Source organism: Coregonus clupeaformis, chromosome 20, assembly GCF_020615455.1.
Source record: "Coregonus clupeaformis isolate EN_2021a chromosome 20, ASM2061545v1, whole genome shotgun sequence".
Classification (NCBI taxonomy): domain Eukaryota; kingdom Metazoa; phylum Chordata; class Actinopteri; order Salmoniformes; family Salmonidae; genus Coregonus; species Coregonus clupeaformis.
Genome location: NC_059211.1, coordinates 33,953,580 through 33,976,213, shown reverse-complemented (window position 1 = coordinate 33,976,213; position 22,634 = coordinate 33,953,580). Strand labels below are relative to the sequence as shown.

At 47.2% G+C, this 22,634-nt stretch overlaps 1 protein-coding gene across 16 annotated transcripts in view; it reads left to right on the top strand.

The window, feature by feature from the left end:
- ptprfa (protein tyrosine phosphatase receptor type Fa) overlaps positions 1-22,634 on the top strand; it is a 331,026-nt gene that overhangs the window by 267,167 nt on the left and 41,225 nt on the right. For all 16 annotated transcript variants that reach the window (XM_045205467.1, XM_045205479.1, XM_045205478.1 and 13 more), the window contains 3 exons: positions 1,724-1,980; positions 4,876-4,957; positions 6,722-6,931. In XM_045205467.1, coding sequence (XP_045061402.1) covers positions 1,724-1,980; positions 4,876-4,957; positions 6,722-6,931 — 549 coding nt within the window. The remainder of the gene's footprint in view (positions 1-1,723; positions 1,981-4,875; positions 4,958-6,721; positions 6,932-22,634) is intronic.

The following is a 22,634-nucleotide window of genomic DNA, read 5'->3' as shown; positions in this document are numbered from 1 at the left end:
GGTACTGTAGGATATGGATATAAGTTACTGTAGGATATGGACATAAGGTACTGTAGGATATGGACATAAGGTACTGTAGGGTATGGACATAAGGTACTGTAGGATATGGACATAAGGTACTGTAGGATATGGACATAAGGTACTGTAGGATATGGACATAAGGTACTGTAGGATATGGACATAAGGTACTGTAGGGTATGGACATAAGGTACTGTAGGATATGGACATAAGGTACTGTAGGGTATGGATATAAGGTACTGTAGGATATGGACATAAGGTACTGTAGGATATGGACATAAGGTACTGTAGGATATGGACATAAGGTACTGTAGGGTATGGACATAAGGTACTGTAGGGTATGGACATAAGGTACTGTAGGATATGGACATAAGGTACTGTAGGATATGGACATAAGATACTGTAGGATATGGACATAAGGTACTGTAGGGTATGGACATAAGGTACTGTAGGATATGGACATAAGGTACTGTAGGGTATGGACATAAGGTACTGTAGGATATGGACATAAGGTACTGTAGGATATGGACATAAGGTACTGTAGGGTATGGACATAAGGTACTGTAGGGTATGGACATAAGGTACTGTAGGGTATGGACATAAGGTACTGTAGGATATGGACATAATGTACTGTAGGATATGGACATAAGGTACTGTAGGGTATGGACATAAGGTACTGTAGGGTATGGACATAAGGTACTGTAGGGTATGGACATAAGGTACTGTAGGATATGGACATAAGGTACTGTAGGGTATGGACATAAGGTACTGTAGGATATGGACATAAGGTACTGTAGGATATGGACATAAGGTACTGTAGGGTATGGACATAAGGTACTGTAGGGTATGGACATAAGGTACTGTAGGATATGGACATAAGGTACTGTAGGATATGGACATAAGGTACTGTAGGATATGGACATAAGGTACTGTAGGGTATGGACATAAGGTACTGTAGGGTATGGACATAAGGTACTGTAGGATATGGACATAAGGTACTGTAGGATATGGACATAAGGTACTGTAGGGTATGGACATAAGGTACTGTAGGGTATGGACATAAGTTACTGTAGGGTATGGACATAAGGTACTGTAGGATATGGAGATGCTGGAAATCATCAATCAGGCTTTGACATACCTCATCACACATGGCCCATACCTCTCCTGAGGTAGAAAGGAAAAGGGGGGGGATACAATCACAAGAAAGTAGAATTGTATAGCATTTCACTATTGCCAATGAATATGATAGAGACTTCATTGTATGCCTGACCTTTGTAATGACCAAGAGGTGGTCTGTGTGAAAGTCATTGACCAGAGCACCCCCTGTTGGTCAGAATGTATACAACCAGGAGAGAGAGAGAGAGAGGCAGTGGAGGCTGGTGGGAGGAGCTATAGGTGGATGCACTCATTGTAATGGCTGAAATGGAATATTTGGATGGAGTCAAACATGTGGTTTCCATATGTTTGATGCGTTTGATACTGTTCCATTTATTCCATTCCAGCCATTACAATGAGCCCGTCCTCTTATAGCTCCTCCCACCAGCCGCCACTGGTGTATGTGTATGTGTGTGTGTGTGTGTGTGTGTGTGTGTGTGTGTGTGTGTGTGTGTGTGTGTGTGTGTGTGTGTGTGTGTGTGTGTGTGTGTGTGTGTGTGTGTGTGTGTGTGTGTGTAACACTCCTCTCTGTGTCTCTATCTCTATCTAGATCCTGTATAACCAGCAGAGTGTGGAGGTGCAGGGGAACCTGAAGAGAAAGCTGATAAGTCGTCTCCAGCCAGACACAGACTACAGCTTTGTGTTGATGTCTAGAGGGAACAGTGCTGGAGGTCTACAGCAGCAGGTCTCCATCAGGACCGCCCCAGACCTGCTCAAGACCAAACCCATCCAATACCAACCCGACCTAGAGGAGGGGGGCAGGCTCACCATCACCCTGCCCAAAGTCCCCACCACCGCCCCTGTCAGGTCTGTTGTGTCTATCACCATTACCATTAGTGTCACTGCTACAACTAGGGCTATCACCACCTTCCTTCCTGGTCAATGCTGGTGTGTGTGTGTTGAGGAATGGTTATAATTGTTTGTGCTAAATCACTGTCAGCTGCTATGTCACCATTCCTCTAAACGAGGACCTGGGGCGATTGTTCCTTAGTCTTCAGTCCACTGAATACAACGGGGCTTTCTCAAACCCTATAGCTATTAGTATTATTTATTAGTGCTACTGCTAGTATTATACACCTCATCCTGTACTCACTATCGTTGCATACAACAACATGAATCCTCCACCACCACTATCCCAACTATCTCCTTAAGAACAGCAGGGGATAGAGAAGGCTTTGTGAAGTGTTGCTATTGTATGTTGTCTAGGTGGAAGTTGTGCTACGTCATCCATTCATCTCTCTGGCTGCAGGCCATATCTCACAGAGCCATACTGTTAAAAGTAATACCCAGCACTTTGTAAGGAGCTGAGAGAGGATTTAGACAGAGAGTGGATGACGCACAGCAGAGTTTTGAGAGGCTGAGCTGGCTGGACTTTAGGAGGAGGCTTTCCTCACCAGACACACAGAAAACAACATGGCCTTTAATGTTAATGCTAAATCAATAGCCTCAGACACACACACACACAGAGAAGCTGTGTCCGCCGGGGCCGTCTACATGGAGAACAACTCCTTTGCCTTTATATCCATCCTTGTCTTCTACACAGTTCATAACGCCTTGTTATTTTCACATTTCTTCTCAGTGGTAGAGCAGTAGAGGGAAAACCCTATTAGGGATGTAGTCTGGCCTTGTCCCAGATTAGGCTGCAATAATTGCTAGTGAAAACCTTCAAAAATAGCCTTTATCTGAAAAATCAGTGCTAGTAAGAATACCCATCTTTACAGTAGCTTTGTGCTACTCTCCCAATACAGCAGAAAGACATTTCTTCATGTGTTTGTTTCTCTAAGGAAACAGGAACTACTAAGCCTTAATAAGCAGCGCCAGCAGGAGTGGTAAAAACAGAAAACTCATTTAACAATACAATCAGTATTTACATTTTCCGGCCATTAATTATTGGGGATGAGAGAGTATATATACAGTGGGGAAAAAAGTATTTAGTCAGCCACCAATTGTGCAAGTTCTCCCACTTAAAAATATGAGAGAGGCCTGTAATTTTCATCATAGGTACATGTCAACTATGACAGACAAATTGAGAGAAAAAAATCCAGAAAATCACATTGTAGGATTTATGGTGGAAAATAAGTATTTGGTCACCTACAAACAAGCAAGATTTCTGGCTCTCACAGACCTGTAACTTCTTCTTTAAGAGGCTCCTCTGTCCTCCACTCATTACCTGTATTAATGGCACCTGTTTGAACTTGTTATCAGTATAAAAGACACCTGTCCACAACCTCAAACAGTCACACTCCAAACTCCACTATGGCCAAGACCAAAGAGCTGTCAAAGGACACCAGAAACAAAATTGTAGACCTGCACCAGGCTGGGAAGACTGAATCTGCAATAGGTAAGCAGCTTGATTTGAAGAAATCAACTGTGGGAGCAATTATTAGGGAATGGAAGACATACAAGACCACTGATAATCTCCCTCGATCTGGGGCTCCACGCAAGATCTCACCCCGTGGGGTCAAAATGATCACAAGAACGGTGAGCAAAAATCCCAGAACCACACAGGGGGACCTAGTGAATGACCTGCAGAGAGCTGGAACCAAAGTAACAAAGCCTACCATCAGTAACACACTACGCCGCCAGGGACTCAAATCCTGCAGTGCCAGACGTGTCCCCCTGCTTAAGCCAGTACATGTCCAGGCCCGTCTGAAGTTTGCTAGAGTGCATTTGGATGATCCAGAAGAGGATTGGGAGAATGTCATATGGTCAGATGAAACCAAAATATAACTTTTTGGTAAAAACTCAAAAAGAATGCTGAGTTGCATCCAAAGAACACCATACCTACTGTGAAGCATGGGGGTGGAAACATGGGGCTGTTTTTCTGCAAAGGGACCAGGACAACTGATCCGTGTAAAGGAAAGAATGAATGGGGCCATGTATCGTGAGATTTTGAGTGAAAACCTCCTTCCATCAGCAAGGGCATTGAAGATGAAACGTGGCTGGGTCTTTCAGCATGACAATGATCCCAAACACACCGCCCGGGCAACGAAGGAGTGGCTTCGTAAGAAGCATTTCAAGGTCCTGGAGTGGCCTAGCCAGTCTCCAGATCTCAACCCCATAGAAAATCTTTGGAGGGAGTTGAAAGTCTGTGTTGCCCAGCGACAGCCCCAAAACATCACAGCTCTAGAGGAGATCTGCATGGAGGAATGGGCCAAAATACCAGCAACAGTGTGTGAAAACCTTGTGAAGACTTACAGAAAACGTTTGACCTGTGTCATTGCCAACAAAGGGTATATAACAAAGTATTGAGAAACTTTTGTTATTGACCAAATACTTATTTTCCACCATAATTTGCAAATAAATTCATAAAAAATCCTACAATGTGATTTTCAGGATTTTCTTTTCTCATTTTGTCTGTCATAGTTGACGTGTACCTATGATGAAAATTACAGGCCTCTCTCATCTTTTTAAGTGGGAGAACTTTCACAATTGGTGGCTGACTGAATACTTTTTTTCCCCACTGTATAGCGAGATATTTCTATGTTTGAGTACTTCTGGCTGTGGAGAATGGATTGTGGCCTTAGCGGAGCATGCATGTGATGAAACAGATATCTGAGACATGCTCAGGCTTACCCAAAGAGAAACTGTGTTACACACACACGCAACCACACTCACTCCCACACACACACACACACTCACTCACTCACTTATTCACACACACCCTGATCTTGCTTACCCTGCCTGTCTCTCCCTCTACAGATGGTACTACATAGTGGTGGTTCCTGTCACACCAGCCACACTACGTAGGTGGGAGAACCCTGAAGATATGGACCTGGATGAGGTGCGTGCGTTTGTGTGTGTTTGTGTGTGTGTGTGTGTCAACAGCACTTTCTCTGGACACAGATCAAATAAAAGCACTGTCTTCCATAGCACCAAGACCATTAAATATGTAGCGTCTTGTATCTCTGCCCCCCTGATTACAGTATTCTCAGCTTTCACTATGTAAATCGTCCTTTTTGCACTTAACAGTCTGGTTTCTCTGTGCAAGATGGTGATTTCCGTTTAAACAATACACTTTAGATGTTTTATTTCAAGTTCTGCCTCTCTTGAGTTCTTGAGACACTTAAAACACTCATGAAAATCTGCTATAGTATTTTTTGTTTTGTGTTATTAATGTAGACCTTTTGGGCTTCAATACCTTCTTATGCTTTCTCATGAGTTAGCTTTCTCTCAATCTACTGTCGTCTGCAGAAAAAAGAAGGCAGCGTCTTGAATATCCAAAAATATAAGAGCGTGTTAAGTAAATATACCTGGATCCAAACAAAGCATCTTTGAGACAGCAAGATCTGCTTTCTCATTGTCAAAGCGTTTTTCTTTTTATTGTCATCTAAGTCATTGCCATTGCTGCAGTTTTATAGGCTAGAGAAATTGTGTTTTCTGTAGGAAGTGGGTTGGTTGAAGTTTTATTGAACAGCGGGGAACAAGGTTGTAGGGGTGGTATACATAAAAATGTCATGTTGACTTTCTAGGAATCAGCAGAACTGTAGAATGCCTCAGACATTCTCTCTGAGTACATCCTCTTCCCGTTGTAATACAGAGTGGTGAGGAGGGATACAGTTAATGGCCAGGGATAAGGTCACATGGCCAGTTTACATCACAATTTGATATGGACTTTCCAGGAACTGTAGAATTGTAGAACGTCTCAAGCATCGTATCCCATCGTTTTCAAAGGGACGATGGTAATTCTGTTTGTCTGTTTATTGTGCTAGCTTGACCATGAAGTGCTTGCAGTGCAGTAGCCCCTGGTAGAGTTGAGACAGAAACAGACAAACAGACAGAGCTAGATAGAGACAGATAGACGTAGTAAGATGCCTACTGAAGAGGCAGGTGGAGAAGAGATGAGTCAAACAATCTACAGAGACACACATCTACCCCATTTCTCCATCGGAGGTAGTAAATTAATTATACCTCACACACACAGATGGGAACACACACAGATGGGAACACATACAGATGGGAACACACTCACACACACAGGAACAAACGTGCATGAGCACACACAGGAACACACACACACAGGAAGACACACACACCAGAGGCTATCTAATTAAGCTGTGATCTCTCACCACAGCTGCAGGTCAGAGAGAGGTGAGAGTTGTTAGAGAGGAACAGTTATTTTACAGTCTGTCTGACTGCAGGACCAAGGTGTTATAAAACTTTAACTACTCTATGCTTCATTTGCAGTATGAGATTTTAACCCACCTGTGAGCCTAGAAGCACAATTCATTGTAGCCTATGGACACAGTTTATGAGCGTACATTTATTTGATGTGTACAGTATGTGTGTGTGTTCTATATAACTGACTATTTACTGTCTATACAATAGAACACAACTTTATTATCAATTTGTCCAGTTTGGGGTTAAGTGCCTTGCTAAAGGGCACAAAAGTAGGAGATTGTGTATCTTTGAGTCTAAGGCTGTCCCAATTAGCACCCTATTCCCTACATAGTATACTGGGTGGGCCCTGGTCAAATGTAGTGCACTATTTAGGAAATAGGGTACCATTTGGGCTGCACAAAGTAATCTCTCTGTGACGTCATGTCAGCTCCTGGAGGCTAGTTCTGACCAGAGCCTGAGGAGGAGGAGACAGACCCAAGAGTTCCTCAGACCCTACATCGCTGCCAAGATGACTGCTCTGCCAGACACCTTCACTCTAGGAGACGAAAAGAAGTACAACGGCTTCTACAACAAGCCTCTACCGGGACAGCAGCAGTACCTCTGTTTCGTTCTGGCTGCCCTTAAAGACCACGAGTCTGTAAGTAACAACCACTACTCCTCATCTATTCTGTATACACTGCTCAAAAAAATAAAGGGAACACTTAAACAACACATCCTAGATCTGAATGAATGAAATAATCTTATTAAATACTTTTTTCTTTACATAGTTGAATGTGCTGACAACAAAATCACACAAAAATTATCAATGGGGAAATCAAATTTATCAACCCATGGAGGTCTGGATTTGGAGTCACCCTCAAAATTAAAGTGGAAACCACACTACAGGCTGATCCAACTTTGATGTAATGTCCTTAAAACAAGTCAAAATGAGGCTCAGTAGTGTGTGTGGCCTCCACGTGCCTGTATGACCTCCCTACAACGCCTGGGCATGCTCCTGATGAGGTGGCGGTCTCCTGAGGGATCTCCTCCCAGACCTGGACTAAAGCATCCGCCAACTCCTGGACAGTCTGTGGTGCAACGTGGCATTGGTGGATGGAGCGAGACATGATGTCCCAGATGTGCTCAATTGGATTCAGGTCTGGGGAATGGGCGGGCCAGTCCATAGCATCAATGCCTTCCTCTTGCAGGAACTGCTGACACACTCCAGCCACATGAGGTCTAGAATTGTCTTGCATTAGGAGGAACCCAGGGCCAACCGCACCAGCATATGGTCTCACAAGGGGTCTGAGGATCTCATCTCGGTACCTAATGGCAGTCAGGCTACCTCTGGCGAGCACATGGAGGGCTGTGCGGCCCCCCAAAGAAATGCCACCCCACACCATGACTGACCCACCGCCAAACCGGTCATGCTGGAGGATGTTGCAGGCAGCAGAACGTTCTCCACGGCGTCTCCAGACTCTGTCACGTCTGTCACATGTGCTCAGTGTGAACCTGCTTTCATCTGTGAAGAGCACAGGGCGCCAGTGGCGAATTTGCCAATCTTGGTGTTCTCTGGCAAATGCCAAACGTCCTGCACGGTGTTGGGCTGTAAGCACAACCCCCACCTGTGGACGTCGGGCTCTCATACCACCCTCATGGAGTCTGTTTCTGACCGTTTGAGCAGACACATGCGCATTTGTGGCCTGCTGGAGGTCATTTTGCAGGGCTCTGGCAGTGCTCCTCCTGCTCCTCCTTGCACAAAGGCGGAGGTAGCGGTCCTGCTGCTGGGTTGTTGCCCTCCTACGGCCTCCTCCACATCTCCTGATGTACTGGCCTGTCTCCTGGTAGCGCCTCCATGCTCTGGACACCACGCTGACAGACACAGCAAACCTTCTTGCCACAGCTCGCATTGATGTGCCATTCTGGATGAGCTGCACTACCTGAGCCACTTGTGTGGGTTGTAGACTCCGTCTCATGCTACCACTAGAGTGAAAGCACCGCCAGCATTCAAAAGTGACCAAAACATCAGCCAGGAAGCATAGGAACTGAGAAGTGGTCTGTGGTCACCACCTGCAGAACCACTTCTTTATTGGGGGTTTCTTGCTAATTGCCTATAATTTCCACCTGTTGTCTATTACATTTGCACAACAGCATGTGAAATTTATTGTCAATCAGTGTTGCTTCCTAAATGGACAGTTTGATTTCACAGAAGTGTGATTGACTTGGAGTTACATTGTGTTGTTTAAGTGTTCCCTTAATTTTTTTGAGCAGTGTATATACTGTAGTCCTGTCACAAACACAACTTCCATACAGTATTACCATCCCCCAGATACATGTACATCCCATGTAGAATCAAACTGAAAATACTAGTACTGTTAGTACTACAGTAGTGATGTATGTAATATATTGTAGACACCCTTTGAGTCTGCCATGCCTGTTCTACACATAGTGCAGCCTGGCGAGTATTTTATGTTAATACAGTGAGTTGTGGGTTGTGATATTCCTCTCATCACTCTCAGTGAACTAGCTACAGTATGTAACAGATGAGCCAACACTCACGCTGAGGTCACCACGCCCCAAGCTGCATGATGCAGCAGCACCATATAACTCACGTTGTGTAGTGTGTCATGGTTACGTGTGCACGTGTCACAGAAAAACTATGACACCATGTCACAGACAGATTTCACTCAGTGTCACCTCAGTAGTAATTGTTCACCTCAGTAGTAATTGGTTTCCTCTTCAGAAGATACACTCACTGGCGTCCTTGGTCTTCACTTCAGATGGCTTCTCAGCTGCAAAACATATTTCTCATATTTACTGTATATATTTACTGTATATATTTACTGTATACTGCATTCTGGAAATGATGGCATGGTTGATAAGAATAGCATAAATCTGTTTTACAACCATTGGAGCACTAACTGTTGACCTTGACAGTGCCAGCTCAGTTATTTCCTCTGTCTTTTGGTAAGCAATACATTGTGGAGAGAAGGTGGAGTCTTTCTCCTATCCACTCCTACATTGGTCCTTGATACAGCATTGTGTTGTGTTGAGAATTGTGTTGTGTTGAGTTGTTTCTCTTTAGCAGAGTGACAGACAGACACATAACAGATCTGTGACGCCAGTAAAGTGACATATTGTTGAATCTAAATCAAGCCTGGCCAGAGAAAATAGCAGGCTAATCACATTCATTGGAAAACAGGGAAGTGAGCTCAGCTTTATAGTTATGGCAGGGTTGATGGAGAGGGGGTGGGGCAGGGTTGATGGCAGAATGGTGGAGAAAAGAATGGAGGGAGGAGGAGGAGGGAGGCGGGGGACTGGAGCGAAAAGGGCACTGCAGCTTTATGTGGCTCCCATAGCTGGTAAACAAGCCTGGAAGTGTGAAATTGGATAAAAGAAACAGGCCATATAAACAGTGTGATCACTTACAGCAGGGAAGAGAGGGAGAGATGGAGGGAGGGAAAGAGGGAGGGGGAGCGCTACCGAGAAAGGGCGTCAGTTTCATCAACAAAGGAGAGAACCGTATGGGAGTGATGGAGGGGTGAAAAGAGTGAAAGGTAAAGAGAAGGAGAAGAGAGGGAGTCTAATGGAGGTTGAGAGAGTGGTAGAGGGAGCCTCAGGGCAATAATATACAGTACAGGGAGACAAGAGAACAGCAGTAACAGTTGAGGGAAGATTTATGGAGGGAAAAGTGGCTCAGTGGTCTAAGGCACTGCATCGCAGTGCTAGCTGTGCCATTAGAGATCCTGATTCGAATCCAGGCTCTGTCATAGCCGGCCGCGACCGGGAGACCCATGGGGCGGCGCACAATTGGCCCAGCGTCGTCCAGGGTAGGGGAGGGAATGGCCAGCGGGGAGGGAATGGCCGGCAGGGATGTAGCTCAGTTGGTAGAGCATGGTGTTTGCAACGCCAGGGTTGTGGGTTTGATTCCCACAGGGGGCCAGTATGAAAAATAATGTATGCACTCACTAACTGTAAGTCGCTCTGGATAAGAGTGTCTGCTAAATGACTAAAATGTAAAAGAGAGAGATGTTTAAATGACACAGAGAGAGGCAGACACATTGAAAGAGAGGGAGATAGACAGAGGCAGAGAGAGCGAGAGGGAGAGATAGATAGTGAGAAAGAGAGAGATAAGTCGTAGCCTGGGGAATAAGCTGAGTCTCCTGGCTCCTGTCCTGTTTGTCACAGATAGAGTGTGTGTGCGTGCGTGCAGATCCAGAGAGAGGAAAAAGCCTGCTAATGGTTTTATGTGTTGTGGGAAATAACAAAACTACAGTCAGCTTGTGTTGCCTCTCATTTCATTAGGTTTTAGAGGTAAGCATGATTATGGGAGAAACAATGGGAAAATAAGACTATATTCACCCTCCCTATGCACTCCTCAGTCTTCTCTCCTTCTCTTCCCCGCATCAACTCTGCTTTTCTCTGACTTTAATATCGCTCTAATGCACAGTGTTCCCAAGCAGCATTTGTCAATGTGGAGGCGCTGGCAGTACATTATTCACTCACTCCATGGGATGTGTTTCTATCAGATAGTGCAGCCCAAAGTTTCTTCCCCCTTCTGAGAATATCTAAATGTGCTCTTTTGTTAGGGCTTCCATACACTGTGTCTAAGAGGCGTGACTGCTGCCATTTTTCAAAGTTTTGTGGATAGGAGAAAGTTTTGTGCTGCCTGCACTACCTGCTGCACTTTGCCAAAAGTACAAAAATGAGCTATGGAGAAGATAGAGAGAAGAAGAGAGGAGCATGGGAGAGAGAGAGTAGAGAACAAGAAAAAGAGAGAGAGATGAGCCTGGAAGCGAGGGAGAGAGAAAGAGGAAGCAGAAATGAGCTCAGCATGAACAGTTCTTAGAGATGTCTGGATATTCATGGCTGTTTCTGTCATTGAGTCGATCATGACCCTAGGTCTTTCTCAGCAGGTATCAGAATCTGGGATGCACCATGACCTTTTGACCTTGAACCGTAAATTAGTGTGTAGACTAGTCTCAAGCCCTAGTCAAATACTTTAGAAATACATAATTCCTTCCAACCTTCCTTAAACATATATAATTCTCTCATTTTAGATATGCATACGTATTTAGATAAAATATAGGCATAAATGCAAAGCCTTTTGGCCCTTATAAGTCCTTCATTTATGCAGGATATGACTGGCACCATCTGCAGCAATGCTAGATGCATATTTTCAGTATTTCACTTCCAGATATAAATGTATTCTGTGGTGAAATATTCAGAAGATTCTACAATAGCTCTTATTTTGAGTATCTGACTCCCTTCCTCATCCTCAAGCTAGCCACATGTAGACCTGGTGGCATGGCCTCAGTGAGAGTCAATGGGATTTCCACCGTCAGTTAATAAACATGGGTACAGGTCGATCCAACCCTCCACATGCCATGCTGCTGACGAGAGAGCATCCTCCTACGAACACAGATGCCTAATCGTTTTAGTTACACGTCTTAGACAGCAAAGGGGATGCACACACAAGAGAGAGGTAGAGAGAGGGAGAGGTAGAGAGAGAGGGAGAGGTAGAGAGAGGGAGAGAGAGGGAGAGAGAGGTAGAGAGAGGGAGAGGTAGAGAGAGGGAGAGGTAGCGAGAAGTAGAGAGAGGGAGAGGGAGAGAGAGGTAGAGGTAGAGAGAGGGCGAGGTAGAGAGAGGGAGAGGAAGAGAGAGGTAGAGGTAGAGGTAGAGAGAGGTAGAGGTAGAGGTAGAGAGAGGTAGAGGTAGAGAGAGGGAGAGGGAGAGTTAGAGAGAGGTAGAGGTCGAGAGAGGTAGAGGTCGAGAGAGGTAGAGGTAGAGAGAGGTAGAGAGAGGTAGAGAGAGGTAGAGAGAGGGAGAGAGAGGGAGAGGTAGAGAGAGGTAGAGGTAGAGAGAGGGAGAGGGAGAGTTAGAGAGAGGTAGAGGTCGAGAGAGAGGTAGAGAGAGGAAGAGGTAGAGAGAGGGAGAGAGAGGGAGAGGTAGAGAGAGGTAGAGAGAGGGAGAGGTAGAGAGAGGTAGAGGTAGAGAGAGGGAGAGGTAGAAAGAGGGAGAGGTAGAGAGAGGTAGAGGTAGAGAGAGGGAGGGGTAGAGAGAGGGAGAGGGAGAGGGAGAGAGAGGGAGAGGTAGAGAGAGGGAGGGGTAGAGAGAGGTAGAGAGAGGGAGAGGTAGAGAGAGAGAGAGGTAGAGAGAGGTAGAGAGAGGGAGAGGTAGAGGGAGGGAGAGGTAGAGAGAGGGAGGGGTAGAGAGAGGTAGAGAGAGGGAGAGGTAGAGAGAGGGAGAGGTAGAGAGAGAGAGAGGTAGAGAGAGGTAGAGAGAGGGAGGGGTAGATAGAGGTAGAGGTAGAGAGAGGTAGAGAGAGGTAGAGAGAGGTAGAGAGAGGTAGAGAGAGGGAGAGGTAGAGAGAGGGAGAGGTAGAGAGAGTGAGGGAGGGGTAGATAGAGGTAGAGAGAGGGAGAGGTAGAGAGAGGGAGAGAGAGGGAGAGAGAGGGAGAGGTAGAGAGAGGGAGAGATAGAGAGAGGGAGAGAGAGGGAGAGGTAGAGAGAGGGAGAGGTAGAGAGATGGAGAGGTAGAGAGAGGGAGAGGTAGAAAGGGAGAGGAAAAGAGGGAGCAAGTATAGGAGGAGTAGACTCCATCTTTGTGTGTAGTCCCTGCTGTGACCGGGGAGGGTGACTAGTGCAGGGGAGGATATGCATCAGCAGCCTCTAAGGACAAATCCAATAAAGTTGACACCTTCCACCACGCCCTCTGGAAGCCAGCGGAGAACCCGGGGCCAACTCTCACTGTCATCATTAAGCTGTATCACAGCCTCACTACTTCACATGGCAGGGGGAGAGGAGGGGAAGAGCAGGAGAAGGGGAGAGCAACATAGGCTGAAAATAACTCACCCAGGGTCTGGGGTGAAGAGGAGTGAGGGGAGGGGGACTGACTTAACTACCAAGGAGCAGGTGTGAATGGGCGATGGCAGATGGGGCAGGATGTGGCAGGATTTGGAGTTTGTTTATCTGCTCGTAGCAGGTGTTTCTTCTTACTTAAATGGGATAATTCCTACTCTTGTACACACTCAGACTCAGAGTGTGTAGCTTCATCTGCATCAGCACGTAGGCTACCTCGGCTATGTAGTGACTGCAGTGCTCTGTGTGTTTCTACCGCTCTGGAATGAACGTCTTTATAAATTAAAAAGGCAATTAAAACCCCATTAAAAAAGGTGTTCCGTCATACATTTTCAAAGAAGGCAACAACTATCTCCTTCCTTCTCTCTCTCTCTCTCTCTCTCTCTCTTTCTCTCTCTCTCAATTAAATTCAATTCAATTCAATATAAGGGCTTTATTGGCATGGGAAACGTATGTTAACATTGCCAAAGCAAGTGAAGTAGATAATAAACAAAAGTGAAATAAACAATAAATATTAATAGTAAACATTACACTCAGAAGTTCCTAAAGAATAAAGACATTTCAAATGTCATATTATGTATATATACAGTGTTGTAACAATGTGCAAATAGTTAAAGTACAAATGGGAAAATAAATAAACATAAATATGGGTTGTATTTACAAAGGGCACTGGTTGCCCTTTTCTTGTGGCAACAGGTCACAAACCTTGCTGCTGTGATGGCACACTTTGGTTTTGCACTCAGTAGATATGTCACGGTTTACTATGCCAGAACCCAGAAGCAGACCAGGACAAGGTACGTTGAGAGAAAGGTGAGAGTTTATTTAATAGATTCCGAGTGAGGCTGAATAATCCAGGGAACAGAGCGGGTGGCGTGGATGGGTTGTTGAGGGTGCAGTGGTTGGTCCGGTACTGGCTCGGCAGCCGCCGACCATCAGGCAGAGGTTGGGTGAAGGTTCCGGGTGAGAACTGCAGACAGAACAAAAACGGAGGTCAGTACACAGCAAGTCACAAGGTGCAAAACAACAAAACGAACACTAATGGCTCAGAGGCTGATACGCTGACAACATACTGTTCATAGCTAACGATCCGGCAGGAACTGGATGTTAGGCCAGAGCCTAAGAAGGGTGATGATCAGGACCAGGTGTGCAGATTGCTGATGGGATGCAGGTGCGGAAAACAAGAGCGCTCCCGGAGCGTTCCCGAACCCTCGGGAAACTGGAGATTACGAACCGGAACACTAGTCACCAGACAGGACCCGACTCAGACAGCCGGGATCGTTACAGTACCCCCTCCGACGAACGCCACCGGGCGGACTCCCGGAGCGCCAGGATGGAGGCGGTAGAAGTCACTGATGAGGTCCGCATCGAGGACCTGTCGCCGCGGAATCCAACTCCTCTCTTCAGGGCCATACCCCTCCCAATCCACGAGATACTGGAAACCCCGGCCCCGCCGTCTGGAATCCATGATGCGACGCACCGTGTAGGCAGGACCACCTCCGATCATCCGAGGAGGAGGAGGAGGAGGCGGAGGAGGCAACAGAGGACTGAGGAAGACAGGCTTGAGGCAGGAGACATGAAAGGTGGGATGGACTCTGAGCGTCCTCGGTAGTTTGAGTCGAACTGCCACTGGATTGATCACCTTCTCCACCACAAACGGACCAATGAACTTCGGTAACAACTTCCTAGACTCAGTCCGTAACGGAAGATCCCGTGTGGCCAACCAAACCCTATCTCCGATGGTATAGGTGGGAGCGGGGGATCCGGCGACGATTCGCCTGGAGCTGATACCGGTCCGAAACTCTAAGGAGTGCCTTTCTGGCCCGATGCCAGGTCCGGTGGCAACGACGAATATGGGCCTGAACAGAAGGCACTGAGAGCTCCTTCTCCTGAGAAGGAAACAGGGGAGGTTGGTAGCCATACAGGCACTGGAAGGGAGACATCCCAGTGGCAGATGTAGGAAGAGTATTGTGGGCATACTCAACCCAAGGCAACTGAGAGACCCAGGAGGTGGGGTTGGAAGAGGCCAGACAGCGTAGCGTGGATTCCATCTTCTGGTTGGCTCTCTCCGCCTGACCATTTGATTGGGGGTGAAAACCAGATGTGAGACTGACTGTAGCTCCAATGGCCAAACAGAAGGACTTCCAGACAGCAGAGGTAAACTGAGGGCCACGGTCGGAAACGATATCACTGGGCAGACCGTGGACCCTGAAAACCTCCCTAACCAGGATCTCGGACGTCTCCGAGGCAGAGGGAAGCTTGGCAATAGGCACAAAGTGAGCGAACTTGCTGAATCTGTCCACGATAGTCAGAACGACCGTGTTCCCCTCAGAAGCGGGCAACCCAGTGACGAAGTCCAGGGCCAGATGCGACCAAGGTCGCCGGGGAATAGGAAGGGGGGTAAGTAGTCCAGAGCTGGGCCGATTGGTACTCTTATTCTGCGCACACACTGGACAGGCAGCAACAAAACCCCGAGTATCCTCGGCCATGGCAGGCCACCAAAAACGTCTGCGAAGAAACGCCATTGTCCGAGCCACGCCAGGGTGACAAGCCATCTTGCTGGCGTGGGACCATTTGAGGACAGCAGGACGAACCGACTCAGGCACAAACAACCGACCCGGGTGGACCGTTACCGGGACCGGGCTGAGTCCGAAGGGCCGCCAGCACCTCCTCCTCAATCTTCCACATAACTGCTCCCACGACGCAGTTCCGGGGGAGGATTGTCTCGGTCTTGGACCCACTCTCCTCCGTCTTGGAGAACATCCGGGACAAGGCGTCCGCCTTGCCGTTCTTAGATCCAGGTCGGAACGTCAGGGGCAAACTTGAATCGTCCGAAAAACAACGCCCACCTGGCCTGGACGGGAGTTGAGACGTTTAGCCGATTGCACGTAAGCAAGATTCTTGTGGTCAGTCCAGACAATAAACGGTTGCTCCGCCCCCTCCAACCAGTGGCGCCACTCCTCCAAGGCAAGTTTCACCGCGAGAAGCTCCCGGTTACCCACATCGTAATTCCTCTCCGCAGGCGAAAGGCGACGGAGTAGTAGGCGCAGGGATGGAGTTTACTGTCCGTGGAGCATCGCTGCGACAGGATGGCGCCAACTCCCACATCAGACGCGTCCACTTCAACGACGAACTGACGGGCCGTGTCCGGTTGAGAGAGAATCGGTGCGTTGGTGAATCGCCTCTTCAAATCCAGAAACGCTCGATCCGCCTCCGGATTCCACTTGAAGGTCCTGATACTGGAAGTCAAGGCAGTTAACGGAGCGGCCACACGGCTGTAATCCCGGATGAATCTGCGGTAGAAATTCGCAAACCCCAAAAATCTCTGGAGCTGCAATCTCGTACCGGGCTGGGCCCATTCCAGAACCGCTCTAACCTTCTCCTGGTCCATCCTAATCTCTCCCCTGGAGATGATGTACCCGAGAAAGGATGTCGTGTGGGCGTGAAACTCGCACTTCTCGGCCTTCACGAACAGGCGATTCTCCAACAATCGCTGCAGAACCTGCCGGACATGCTGGACGTGGTCGGAAGGTTCCTTCGAGAAGATCAGAATGTCATCCAGGTAAACAAACACAAAGAGACCGATCATATCTCTCAGGACGTCGTTCACCATACTCTGGAATACCGCTGGAGCATTGGTCAGTCCAAACGGCATCACCTGATACTCGAAGTGACCCATCGGTGTATTGAAACCCGTCAACCACTCGTCCCCCCTCTCTGATCCGGACCAGGTGATACGCATTGCGTAGGTCTAGCTTGGTGAACACCGTAGCACCCTGTAAGGAGTCGAAGGCAGAACTCATCAAGGGCAGGGGATACTTGTTCTTGACCGTGATGTCATTCAACCCCGATAATCAATACACGGTCGAAGAGAGCCATCCTTCTTACCCACAAAGAAGAATCCTGCCCCCAGGGGTGATGACGAGGGACGAACGAGACCAGCAGCTAGGGACTCCTTGATGTAGGTCTCCAACGCCTCACGTTCAGGTCGGGAGATACTGTATAACCTTCCCTTGGGGTAGACAGCTCCAGGGACCAGGTTGATGGCACAATCATATGGTCGGTGGGGAGGAAGTGACAGAGCCTTCTGCTTACTGAAAACCTCCCCCAAATCGTGATATGTCTCGGGAACCAGGGACAAATCTGGGGGTTTAGCCTCAATCACCTGACTGGGAACCGAATGGGGGCAGGCAGTCTTGAGACAGTTAGCATGACAATCAAGGCTCCAACTCGTTACCTTGCCCGTCACCCAATCGAACGTGGGATTGTGTTCCTTCAGCCAGGGGTATCCAAGGACCAGAGGAACATGGGAAGACGGCAGAATGAAGAATGAAATCATCTCAGAATGATTCCCCGACAACCGCATCTTAACCGGTTCAGTCCTCATCGTGATACGTGCCAGACTACTGCCGTTCAGAGTGGTCGCTTCAATGGCTTCCGGCAATTGCTCCTTGGAAAGCCCCAGCTGTTCCACCAACTCGGCATCAAGAAAGCTTCCATCGGCACCTGAATCGATAAAAGCGTTAAGCGCTAAGCTCTGATTCCTGTTCACAAGGGTAGCCGGGAAACGGGGTCTGACAGAGGTACTGAGAGGTTGAAACTGGCTCGCTAAAAGTCCTCCCAACTTTAGCGAGCCGGGCAGTTTGACGACCGCCGGGAACAAGTGGAGATGTAATGTCCCGAGCTACCACAGTAGAGGCAGCAGTTGGTCTTACATCTATGTTGACGCTCCTCCTTGGTTAACCCGTGCCGCCCCACTTGCATGGGTTCAGAATCGGGATAGAGGACCTCTCCACTAATCCATTGTGGTGGAGAATGATCGACGTGTTCTGGTCCACCACCCGACCCGACTGGGAACTGAGAAGCTGATCGACTGGACGGACCCCATTGCTTCTCCCTCCTTCGCTCTCGGACTCGATTATCCACCCGAATAGACAAGGCTACCAAGCTGTCCAGGTCACTAGGCTCCGGATAGGAGATCAACTCATCCTTGAGCTGCTCCGACAGACCCTGGTAAAAGGCCGCTTGCAGAGACTCCTCGTTCCACCCACTCTCCACAGCCAACGTCTTGAACTCGATCACGAAGTCGGCCACGCTGCGAGTTCCTTGGCGAAGCGAAAACAGGCGCCTAGCTGCGTCCCTCCCTCGGACGGAATGGTCGAAGAGCTTCCTCATCTCAGCCGTGAACCCCTGGTATGAAGCCATGCAGGGATCCTGTCGTTCCCAAACGGCTGAAGCCCACTCCAGCGCTCGACCACGCAGCAACTCAATCACAAAGGCTATCCTAGCCTTGTCTGTGGCATAAGAGTAGGGCTGTAGATCGAACACTAATCCACACTGCATAAGGAAGGAACGGCATCTTCCCAGCTCCCCCTCATACTTATCCGGCGTCGGAACCTTGGGCTCACGGATGGACACAGCTTCAGAAGCGGCAGGCGAGATGGGTGAAACCGGTAGTGGATCCTCCACCGGACACTTACGTTGGTTCTGGACCTCCGTCAGACCGGTAGAAAGGTTCCGAACTGACAACGCGATCTCCTGTAGTACCGTGCTATGATGGCCCAACATCTTCTCCTGCTGGGTAATAGCATGGCGAACAGAGTCCAGGTCCGCTGGGTTCATACTGGCCGGATCGTTCTGTCACGGTTTACTATGCCAGAACCCAGAAGCAGACCAGGACAAGGTACGTTGAGAGAAAGGTGAGAGTTTATTTAATAGATTCCGAGTGAGGCTGAATAATCCAGGGAACAGAGCGGGTGGCGTGGATGGGTTGTTGAGGGTGCAGTGGTTGGTCCGGTACTGGCTCGGCAGCCGCCGACCATCAGGCAGAGGTTGGGTGAAGGTTCCGGGTGAGAACTGCAGACAGAACAAAAACGGAGGTCAGTACACAGCAAGTCACAAGGTGCAAAACAACAAAACGAACACTAATGGCTCAGAGGCTGATACGCTGACAACATACTGTTCATAGCTAACGATCCGGCAGGAACTGGATGTTAGGCCAGAGCCTAAGAAGGGTGATGATCAGGACCAGGTGTGCAGATTGCTGATGGGATGCAGGTGCGGAAAACAAGAGCGCTCCCCGGAGCGTTCCCGAACCCTCGGGAAACTGGAGATTACGAACCGGAACACTAGTCACCAGACAGGACCCGACTCAGACAGCCGGGATCGTTACAAGATAAGGGAGTTTATCAAAATTGGGTTTGTTTTCGAATTCTTTGTCGATCTCTGTAATCTGAGGGAAATATGTGTCTCTAATATGGTCATACATTTGGCAGGAGGTTAGGAAGTGCAGCTCAGTGTCCACCTCATTTTGTGGACAGTGTGCACATAGCCGGTCTTCTCTTGAAAGCCAGGTCTGTCTAAGGCAGCCTTTCTCAATAGCAAGGCTATGCTCACTGAGTCTGTACATAGTCAAAGCTTTCCTTAAGTTTGGGTCAGTCACAGTGGTCAGGTATTCTGCCACTGTGTACTCTCTGTTTAGGGCCAAATAGCATTCTAGTTTGCTCAGTTTTTTTGTTAATTCTTTCCAATGTGTCAAGTAATTCTCTTTTTGTTTTCTCATGATTTGGTTGGGTCTAATTGTGTTGTTGTTGTTGTCCTGGGGCTCTGTGGGGTCTGTTTGTGTTTGTGAACAGAGCCCCAGGACCAGCTTACTTAGGGGTCTCTTCTCCAAGTTCATCTCTCTGTAGGTGATATGGAAGGTTTGGGAATTGCTTCCTTTTAAGTGGTTATAGAATTTAACGGCTCTTTTCTGGATTTTGATAATTAGCGGGTATCGGCCTAATTCTGCTCTGCATGCATTATTTTGTGTTTTTCGTTGTACACTGAGGATATTTTTGCAGAATCTCAATTTGGTGTTTGTCCCATTTTGTGAATTCTTGGTTGGTGAGCGGACCCCAGACCTCAACCATAAAGGGCAATGGGTTCTATAACTGATTCAAGTATTTTTAGCCAGATGTCGAATTTTATGTTCCTTTTGATGGCATAGCAAGGCCCTTCTTGCCTTGTCTCTCAGATCCTTCACAGCTTTGTGGAAGTTACCTGTGGTGCTGATGTTTTGGCCAAGGTATGTATAGTTTTTTGTGTGCTCTAGGGCAACGGTATCTAGATGGAATTTGTATTTGTGATCCTTGCAACTGGACTTTTTTTGGAACAAGGCGGGTCCAGGTCTGACAGAATCTGTGCAGAAGATCTAGGTGCTGCTGTAGGCCCGCCTTGGTTGGTGACAGAAGCACCAGATCATCAGAAAACAGTAGACATTTGACTTCAGATTCTTCAGATGTCGTATGTTTTTCCCCCAACCCCACTTTCCATCAATTTGTATAGCAGACCCTCATGCCAAATTGAGTCAAAAGCCTTTGTGTTGGTTTGTTTGTTTGTCAATTAGGGTGTGCAGGGTGAATACGTGGTCTGTCGTACGGTAATTTGGTAAAAAGCCAATTTGACATTTGCTCAGTTTTCACTGAGGACATGCACTAGTCTGCTGTTAATAATAATGCAGAGGATTTTCCCAAGGTTGCTGTTGACGCATATCCCACGGTAGTTATTGGTGTTAAATTTGTCTCCACTTTTGTGGATTGGGGTGATCAGTCCTTGGTTCCAAATATTGGGGAAGATGCCAGAGGTAAGGAGGATGTTAAAGAGTTTAAGTATAGCCAATTGTAATTTGTGGTCTGTATATTTTATCATTTAATCGAGAATACCATCAACACCACAGGCCTTTTTGGGTTGGAGGGTTTGTATTTTGTCCTGTAGTTCATTCAATGTAATTGGAGAATCCAGTGGGTTCTGGTAGTCTTTAATAGTGGATTCTAAGATTTGCATTTGATCATGTATATTTTTTTGCTGTTTGTTCTCTGTTATAGGGCCAAAAAGATTGGAGAAGTGGTTTACCCATACATCTCAGTTTTGGATACATAGCTCTTCGTGTTGTTGTTTGTTTAGTGTTTTCCAATTTTCCCAGAAGTGGTTAGAGTCTATGGATTCTTTAATTACATTGAGCTGATTTCTGACATGCTGTTCCTTCTTTTTCCGCAGTGTATTTCTGTATTGTTTTAGTGATTCACCATAGTGAAGGCATAGGCTCAGGTTTTCTGGTACTCTATGTTTATGGTTGGATAGGTTTCTCAATTTCTTTCTTAGGTTTTTGCATTCTTCATCAAACCATTTGTCACTGTTGTTACATTTCTTCGGTTTTCTGTTAGAGATTTTTAGATTTGATAGGGAAGCTGAGAGGTCAAATATACTGTTTAGGTTTTCTACTGCAAAATTTACACCTTCACTATTACAGTGGAACGTTTTGTCCAGGAAGTTGTCTAAAAGGGATTGAATTTGTTGTTGCCTAATAGTTTTTTGTTAGGTTTCGACACTACTTTCCTTCCATCTATAGCATTTCTTAATATTATTCAGTTCCTTTGGCTTTGATGCCTCATGATTGAGTATTGCTCTGTTCAAGACTGTGATTTTGCTGTGGTTTGATAGGGGTGTCAATGGGCTGACTGAACGCTCTGAGAGACTCTGGGTTGAGGTCAGTGATAAAGTAGTCTACAGTACTACCGCCAAGAGATGAGCTATAGGTGTACCTCCCATAGGAGTCCCTTCGAAGCCTACCATTGACTATGTACATACCCAGCGTGCGACAGAGCTGCAGGAGTTGTGACCCGTTTTTGTTGGTTATGTTGTCGTAGTTGTGCCTAGGGGGGCATATGGGGGAGGAAATGCTGTCACCTCCAGGTAGGTGTTTGTCCCCCTGTGTGCTGAGGGTGTCAGGTTCTTGTCCAGTTCTGGCATTTAGGTCGCCATAGACTAGTACATGTCCCTGGGGCTGGAAATGATTGATTTCCCCCTCCAGGATGGAGAAGCTGTCTTCATTAAAGTATGGGGATTCTAGTGGGGGGATATAGGTAGCACACAGGAGGACATTTTTCTCTGTTGAGATCATTTCCTTTTGAATTTCTAGCCAAATGTAAAATGTTCCTGTTTTGTTTAATTTAATAGAGTGAGTTAGGTCTGCTCAATACCAAATTAGCATACCCCCTGAGTCCCTTCCCTGTTTCACACCTGGTAGTATGGTGGGTGGGACTACCAGCTCTCTCTCTCTCTCTGTTTACCTTGATGAAGTTGTTTGCAGAGAGAGCGGGTACAGGGGGTATGGCTTGGCTTGATTCTGGCGTCACATAATGAAGTTAAATTGATCAGTTTGCAAGTCTTAATTCACTTAAAGTCACTGCGCTTGTTGTCACTTTGTGTTCTGGCTGACAGGCTGGGGAAGTTTCACTCTATAAAATAATGGAGCTAGCTATAAATACGCCTCTCTCTCCTTAACCAGATGGCTGGCTGATGTAAGGCTCCATCAGACACATTGTTAGATTAGGGCTAAGGCAAAGCTAGAGAGAATTCTGCATAGGACTCAGGCAAAGCTAGAGAGAACTCTGTATAGGATTCAGGGCTAAGGCAGAGCTAGAGAGAACTCTGTATATGACTCAGGGCTAAGGCAGAGCTA